Below are 8,847 nucleotides of genomic sequence, written 5' to 3'. Positions count from 1 at the left end.
ACAATGTTGCTAGATGGGAATTAGAAATGAATGTTGCTAGATTCATTGAGGATTCCTCAATGTCAATGGATATATTGTGTGAAACAAAATTGAATCTTTCTCACACGACTTAATTTATTTTAATAATTCAACTATAATTAAAATATTTGTCCCTTAAACTCTGACATATACTAAATTATATTCTCTTAACTTTTGACGTTGTTAAATATTTTTCCTGAACTATTGATGTTGTTGGATTTAAGAATTTTTGTCTAATTTCATTCAATTTTGCTAATATGACGATTGTCCATATACTAAATCGTGCCCCCATATTTTGATATATACTAAATCATGTCCCTGAACTTTAACATGTACCGAATTGTGCCCCTAAATTTTCATCAACGTTAGATTTTCTTTAATAAAATTAAACAAAAGTCTTTAAATCCATGAATCTTAATAGTTCGAGAGAAATTTTGAACGATCAAAAAAATTTAAAGGGTATAATTTGGTAGTCAAAGTTCAAAAGTAAAAATCCAAATTAACTTTTTATTAATGTAAATGCTAGCATATATTAATAGTTAGTACATACCACCAAAAATACTAATTAGTGAAAACCTAGTTTTATTCACTAATCTATTACGAGATTAACAATGCTTATTAATTTCTATTTGTTATTAACAATTAATCAATCAAACTTTTAGTATTATTATTTGTTAGGGCCAGGTGCTTTAGAAAGTCATTATACTTAATGAAATTTACCATATTTATTCCACTAAGTAATTAAATAATAACTATGCAACTGATAGTAATTAATGAGTTTAATTTACAGTCATCACTTATGAGAATCACGTCTAATTATAAAAATTTATAATTTTTTTAGATAATTAATTAATTTGTTTTATATAATTATCAAACATGAAAATAAGATTAATATTACCTTATACGGGTAATTTGCACTACTTAATACGAAATAAAGTAATGGTATTTTATATTATATAGCTATATGTATATTCTTATTACTAAATAATATTGTACTTTGCAACTAAGGTATAAGTAAAAGTGTAAAACTATGGTGGCGTTTGGTAACACTTTTTTAATCAGTTTTCTATTTTTAAAAGTAGAAAAGTGAAAATATTTTTCAAAAACATGTTCTATAAAACTGTTTTTACTTTTCAATTTTATAATTAGAATCAAAATTTTAAAAATAACAAAAATCACTTTCAATATTTTTTTAAACAGTTTTTTTTTTCTTAATTAATCTTTTGGATTACGACCAGACTCGGACCCAAATCCCCTCCCCACGGCCCTGGCGCTGAACCCGGCTTTTGACTTGAACCCGAATCCGATCTCGGACCTAGACCCGACTTAAATAAAATCAAAAAATAAAAATAAAAATGAACTTTACAGAACACACTTTTGTTTTCTGTTTTTAAAATTGAAAAACAAAAGTAGTTACAGAACGCATTTTTGTTTTTCAAAAATAAATTTTTGAAAAACAAAAATTTTACTTTCATTTTTTGATTAAAAAATTAAAAAACAAAAGTGTTACCAAACGGCACCTATGTTTCAAAAAAAAAAGTATAAGTAAAACTATGTTATACATATGATGTTCCTTGTTCTTTTTCTCACGTTGTCAACCACGAAACGATGTCGCTTTATGTGAGGACGACGAAAAATAAAAATAAAAATAGGAAGAGTAAATTGCCAAGCGCAAGCGCACCGTTCCTCCAGAAAAAAATAATAAATGAAAATTAAAAAAAAAAGGAAGATATATCAAATGGTTGGCTGAGGAGTGAGGAGCTTTAATTTTTTTTTTCTTACACAATCACAATGGTATGAACGAAAAATAACGCCTTAATATTTCTTATATGCATTAGTGAAGGTAAACGGGTAGTGATATATGTCCAAAATGGCTTCACTCTGCTTGAATTCTTTGCCTCTGCCACCCTCTTCTCAGTCTCAGCCCAAGAAACTGGTGGAAACTTCATTATTTTCTTCAGTGAGCTATAACAGTACTAATGGCCTTGTCAAAGGAGGAGGAGAGTCCTTAAAACCTATAGTCATAAGTGGGAACCCCCCAACTTATGTTTCTGCTCCTGGTCGCCGAATTGTTGCTGGTTCGTTTTAATCTTTTTTATTGTTCTTACAGTCATTTGTTTGTCACTACTACTACTACTACTACTACTTATCTTTGTTTGAAAGAAATAAAAAAAGAAAAAAGTATTTTCCTCTCCTTTGTTGGGTACTTATTGAAGTTGGAGCAAAGTTCATTTCTGAAATTTGTTTCTTGAATTCACAACCCAGAATAATTCTAATACTAATTATCTATTGAAGTGTTTTACATGGATTCTACACAGCTTGTTTATGAGCCTTTTATGTTTTATATTATGTATATATATAGTTGGGGATTTGCATGGAGACCTTGAACAAACAAGATGTGCACTTGAGATGGCTGGAGTGTTGAGTGACGATGGTCAAGACTTGTGGGTTGGTGGAGAAACGGTAATTCATTGTTATTAACTTTTTGTATGTGTAAAAAAATGACAACTTGAAAATTTTGTCCCTTTGCTTTACCTTGCTTGTTTGTTCATCAAAAGAAAAATGTTTATTTATGTCAAGCTTGTAAAATAATGTTAATTGTCCTTGTAATAATCTAGGTGTTGGTTCAGCTTGGAGATATACTTGATCGAGGTGAAGATGAAATTGCTATTTTATCCTTACTGCGATCTTTGGATATACAGGCCAAATCTCAAGGTGGAGCAGTTTTTCAGGTATTTAAAAAATGTTCATGTTCATGGCTACTACTAATTATCATAAAGTTTGAATCATTGAATTATGAGATAAGAATTTGTGCCCATGATAACAAACTTTATCATATACTTTTTTCTGAACTTCATTTTTACTTTTGAAAATCAATTACATGATGTTCTTTGTTATTATGATATAGGTGAATGGGAATCATGAGACTATGAATGTGGAAGGGGATTTTAGATATGTTGATCCGGGGTCTTTCGATGAATGTAGTGATTTTTTAGAATACTCAGATGAATATCAAGATGATTGGGAAGAAGCTTTTGTTAATTGGATTGGCGTCTCCTCTCGGTGGAAAGAAAACCAAAAAAGTACCCAAAATTATTGGGGTCCCTGGAATATAGTGAAGGTAGTTATGTTTTTGTTCAAGCAAATTATTGTCTTTCATATTTCAACGAACTGAAACTTTGTTATGACATCAAGGGGCCTTTGGGAGTGTTAAAGGCCTGGCATGACATTATAAAGCAATGAATTGTTTGTTGGTGAATTTGTTATCTTTCTATCTAATTAATTACCATTTTCAATATTTTGACATTGTCACTAACTAAGTTTTCCAAATATTAGGACAGAGACAAAAGGGAGTGATTGCCAGATCAATTCTTATGAGGCCAGGAGGTAAACTGGCATGTGAGTTAGCGCGACATTCTATCGTTCTTAAGATTAATGATTGGGTCTTTTGTCACGGCGGTCTTCTTCCTCATCATGGTAACAACAGTTTTGCAGTTTTAGTGCATTTATTGATCCCCATAATATGCTCATGCTGTTCAAGAAAAAGTTGAGTCTTTACATGCCTAATAAGAGTGTTGGTTTTTCCACAGTTGAATATGGCATAGATAGGATCAACCGGGAAGTTTCTCTTTGGATGAGAGGTCTCAATGAAACAGATGATGGTCCTAGAATTCCTTTTCTAGCTACTAGGGGCTATGACAGTGTTGTTTGGAACCGCTTGTACTCCAGGGATAGCTCGGAATTGGAGGACTATCAGGTTGAGCAGGCAAGTAATTCTTATATGGATGCTTTAGAATTCGGGATGACATAACTCTGATTTTAATTGAAAATTTACTGCTTATCTAACCAATTTTCATCTGCCTTTTCATTAAAATTCTTAACTTCCTTGGCTCATTGAAATAATAATTTTTTTTTTAAAAAAATGGTCAGATAAATTCTATTCTTGAGGAGACACTACAAGCAGTTGATGCCAGGGCAATGGTGGTTGGGCATACTCCTCAAATGGAGGGAGTAAATTGGTATGAAACCATAGTTTATTGCTGCTCTCAGATATTAGAAAGTATGTCTATAATTTTGTGAGGTCCTTAAATTTTGGATTCTTCCTTGCAGTAAATACAATTGTAACATATGGCGCATCGATGTGGGCATGTCCAGTGGGGTTCTTAATTCAATGCCTGAGGTAAATGGAAAACATTGGAAAGATAAGAACTTTGCATATGGTCTTCTTTTGACTATGTTTTGGTCCTTGTTCACACCATAAAAGGTTGTTTAATTTACAATATGACTATGTTTTACAGGTTCTAGAAATAAGAGACAATAAAGCCAGAGTTATAAAGAGCAAGAGCAGTGCATATAGTGAACTTCAGGCTGCTGATTATACATAGGGATGAAACCATGAAACTAACCAGTTATGATTAGCACTGAATAGCTTTATCAACATTTTGTCATCACTTGGTTTTGGAATGTTAATTTACAAACATTTTATCACTCAAATTTTGCAGCATTGCTGAGATGCCATATCAGGAGAACTTGATCTACGGATGGCATCAAAGGATCACCTTTCACTTGTTTTGTTATCTATCCATGGCATTCTTACAGCAAGAGCATCACTAACTTGTAAGTGTATAACATCTTTACCCTGAGAGATCAAATAATATTGGGGCTGGCTTCAAGAAAAAGAAAATTGATTTAGCTGCTTATATAGTTACTGCTGTTTATATATATAGCTGGATATATAAACAGCAGTAAGGGAAATATCAGAGGAAGTGTATATTATTTAGCCCCAATATTATTAATATAGTTACTGCTGTTATATGGGGATATTCCTCTGATATTTAATCAGATTCATGCAAGTATTCATTGTAAATTCATTTGAGTCTGTAATTTTTATAATAATTATTAAATTAAAATATATGGGATTGGATCTTAATTATACTAAATTTCATGTGTCTTTTAGCATTTCTTTTTATTTTTCAAAAACTGTAGCCTGTATACTTCCAAGGTTACCATTTTTACTTTATTCATTTATAAGTTGCTAGATTGAATTGTATCTCACACACAATCTCTCAATTTCTCTAGAGAAATTGTATATATGAATTATGAGGAATATATATCCAAATAAATTGAATATGATCATACTTCGAAGTAAATAGTACAGAACAAAACTTTTCGACTGAAACTAACTAGGTGAATTCTTACAATTTTTCATAAATTATGAAAGTATAATGATTCTAAAAGGTAGAGAAATAAATATTGGTAAATCAAAGTGATCTTAATTTTGAGGGATAAATTGAGAAATACTTCTTTTTTGTATCAATTAATCAAAAATACTTTCATATTATATTTTATTAAAATATATCTATTTTTATGAGTGAGTTGCCTAATATACCCTAACTCATTAATTAAGTCTAGCATATAATTTACATTAACTTAAGGGGTCTAATGGGTACATGATCTATAAAAGCGGTTATATCTTAAAGAATATGAAAATGAACGTAAAAATTAAAAAAAGTAAAGTAAAGTGGGTATACAATGTAATTTCCTCTGGTTTTTACCGACTCCGAGTGAACATCATTCAATTTTGGGATTATTTCACAAATATACAAAAACAACAAAAAAATTATAAAAATACGGTTATCCTTTCTTTTTCTAAATACTTTTATGAATCCGCTTTTTTGATATAGAAGTACATTTTTTTGGAACTGCCATTCAAAAATTAGAATTAAATATTTAATTCGTGAATTTTAATATATTTTAATATAATTAATATAATATTTTAAGTACTTTTTTTCAATTAAAAAAAAGAATCATATCATTTGACCTATTTTAACCTCTTACTTTTTCAATATAATATTTCAAAGAGTTGAAAATATAATCACGAAATTTTAAATATTTTTACGATTTTTTTATTTACAGAAAATACGGTATTCTTATGTTGTACTCTTGTTAATTTGTTGTTGATTTTTTTGTTATTTGTATGTTATTTTTTGTTGTTGTTTTGATGTTATTTAGATGTTATTTTCATGTTACTTTTATGTAATTTTCTTGTTGTTTTCGTGTTATTTTTATAAAAAACTGTAAAACTGTAAAAATAAATTCTTTAAACGTAAAAATGTATTTTTTTTATAATAAATGATGCCTCATCTAATTATCTCTTCAATAAATTGCATTGTATACCCATTCTACTTTATTTATTTTAATTTTTAGATGATGTCCCTATTATACCTCTTAGGTTAATGTAAATCATGTGGTACACTTAAGTAGAGGGCAAGGGTATATTAGGCAACCCAATCATAAAAGTGAGTAGATTTTAATGAAATATAATATAAGGGTATTTTTGATTAATGAATAATAATAAAAAAAAAAGTATTCCTCGTATGGGCTAAGGACACAAAGTTATTGGGCCTAAAATAAAATTTCATAGGCATTTTACAAAAATATGTTTTGTATACTATCAGCTTACAAAAATATTTGGTATTCTTTTTTATTTTTTGTTTTTAAGAAAGTTCTTTTTAGAAATGAGAATAAAAAATAATTTTTGAAGTTTTTAAAATATAAATCGCATTTGGTTAGTGTTTTCTAAAAGTAATATTGACCAAAAGTGAATTATTTTTTAAAACAGAAAATAATATTTTGATGTTTTCAAAATTCTTATTTTTTGTAATTTTATTTTTAGAAATTTGTTTTAAAAAAATAAGGTAAACAAGCCTAATTGTTTTCAAAAAAATAATTTTCTGTTTTTAAAAACAATTTTTTTTTAATTATGATGTTAAACATGCACTTAAATTTTTAAAATGACAAAAAACTATTTTCTATTCTCACTTTTCAAAACACAATTCTAAAAATTGAAAAACTGAAAACACAACCAAACATACTCTAACTTTTCCTTTTTTCTATAGTTTTTTTATTTAAGATTTAATTTTGATGGGTTTTTCATTTATTAGAAGTTAATGTTCTTTTTATATTTTTTCCTTCTATTTTTTATTTTATTTATTTTTTATCTACTTTTTATTTCTCTCATTATTTTACTTTATTTTTTTTCTTCTTTGGTTTATTTATTTATTTATTTTTTCTGTTTTTAGTTATTATTATCTTTCTCTTTTTTTATATATATATTTTTTTCCTTCATTATTTTTTTCTCTCATTTGCTTTCTTTATTTTCTTTTGTCTCTATTTTTCATTTGTTTTCCTTTTTCTTTTCTTTATAGTTTTTATTCTTTCCATTGTGCTTTTTCTCTTTTTGTATGTTTTCATTTTTTTAATCTTTCACCCTCTCTAGCTTTTCTTATTTATTTTTCACATATTTAACATTACATAGTTATATCAAAGTTTATTTTTATTATTGTATTTTTTTTACACTTACTAAATTGTAATTGGAGGTGCATTTATAGCTATTCTCAAGATCCACTCATCATAAGAGCTTCATCCTCCAATATTAGTAACTGGTTACCCAAAATATAAGTAATTAATTACTTAAAATAGTATAGTTACCCAAAATATAAGTATCTTATTATCTAAAATATAAGATTCTAGTTACCTAAAATTTAAGTATTTGGTTACCCAAACTATAAGTACCTAGTTACTCAACTAAGATAGTATTTAGTTATACAAAATATAAGTAGGTGATTACCCAAAATATAAGTACATGGTTGCCCAAAGTATAGTTATTGGTTATCCAAAATATAAGTACTTGGTTACCCACAATATAAGTAGATGGTTACCTAAAATAATATCTAGTTACTCAAAATTTAAGTAGATCGTTGTCCAAGAGTACCAAGTTACCCAAAATATAAGGAGATGGTTACCCAAAATATAAGTTCCTAGTTACCCAAAATGTAAGTACTTGGTTACATTAAAATATAAGTGATTGGTTACCAATGATAGTATCTGGTTACCGATATTATAAGTAGATGGTTACCCAAGATAAAAATATAAATAGATTGTTACCCAAGAGTACCTAGTTACCAAAAATATAAGTAGATGGTTACCCAAGTTAATATTTGATTACCTGAAATATAGCAGTTACCCAAAATATAAGTACCTAGTTACCTAAAATATATGTAATTGGTTACCCAAAATATAAGTACTTGGATACCCAAAATATATGTAATTGGTTACCCAAAATATAAGTACCTGGTTATTTAAAATGACAGTAACTTTACTAAGACAGCAATTTTTCAGTAAAAATGTAAGGCACAATTCATAATCGTAATTGGTTATTGATGATAATATATGATTTTGTGTGATGAGAATATCACCAAAAATATATATTTACTTTACTTTAAAAATCTCACAAAAAATGGATGTAATGTAATTTGTAACATAACTTGAAATACATCTACTAGAAAAATTATAAAAAGATATAAATATTTATATATATAGGGCAAGACTATGATAGGACCTAGCAAAAGTTCCCTACCGGTAGGGAACTTTTTTTAACCATTGATTTTCGATCATGTGGTTATTATGATGTAAGGTATATAATTTTACAATAAGACTGCTTGTATACAATTAAAACTTTATACATATTATAATAATATTTAATAATATATTTATTTTTTTTTAAAAAAAATAATATTAATAATTAAAATATTTATTAATTTTTAATTTGAATTATTATTATTATTTTTTCTAAAATTAATGTAAATTGTTTTTAAATAGGTATTTATTTTCAAAAAATAATTTACTTACGAACTTTATTATTATTTTTTTTAAAATTAATAATAAATTATAACAAAATTAATTACTTAATTATTTTCGCCATTAATTTGTTTACATACATAGTTTATCATAATTATCTTTTACTTTATATTGGTTTAATATTTTTAT

The 8,847-nt window shown here is 27.3% G+C and overlaps 1 protein-coding gene across 1 annotated transcript; it reads left to right on the top strand.

Moving 5' to 3' along the window:
* Positions 1 to 1,699: 1,699 nt before the first annotated feature.
* Positions 1,700 to 4,958, top strand: LOC115721182 (shewanella-like protein phosphatase 1). The gene is made up of 10 exons (XM_030650438.2): positions 1,700 to 2,096; positions 2,381 to 2,481; positions 2,637 to 2,750; positions 2,927 to 3,139; positions 3,360 to 3,495; positions 3,609 to 3,784; positions 3,949 to 4,037; positions 4,129 to 4,198; positions 4,317 to 4,426; positions 4,521 to 4,958. Exons 1-9 carry the CDS (start codon positions 1,880 to 1,882, stop codon positions 4,401 to 4,403), a joined length of 1,203 nt encoding a protein of 400 aa, XP_030506298.2. The 5' UTR covers positions 1,700 to 1,879; the 3' UTR covers positions 4,404 to 4,426; positions 4,521 to 4,958.
* Positions 4,959 to 8,847: the final 3,889 nt, after the last annotated feature.

Source organism: Cannabis sativa, chromosome 2, assembly GCF_029168945.1.
Source record: "Cannabis sativa cultivar Pink pepper isolate KNU-18-1 chromosome 2, ASM2916894v1, whole genome shotgun sequence".
NCBI classification, from domain to species: Eukaryota; Viridiplantae; Streptophyta; class Magnoliopsida; order Rosales; family Cannabaceae; genus Cannabis; species Cannabis sativa.
This window is presented reverse-complemented; position numbering and strand designations above follow the sequence as displayed.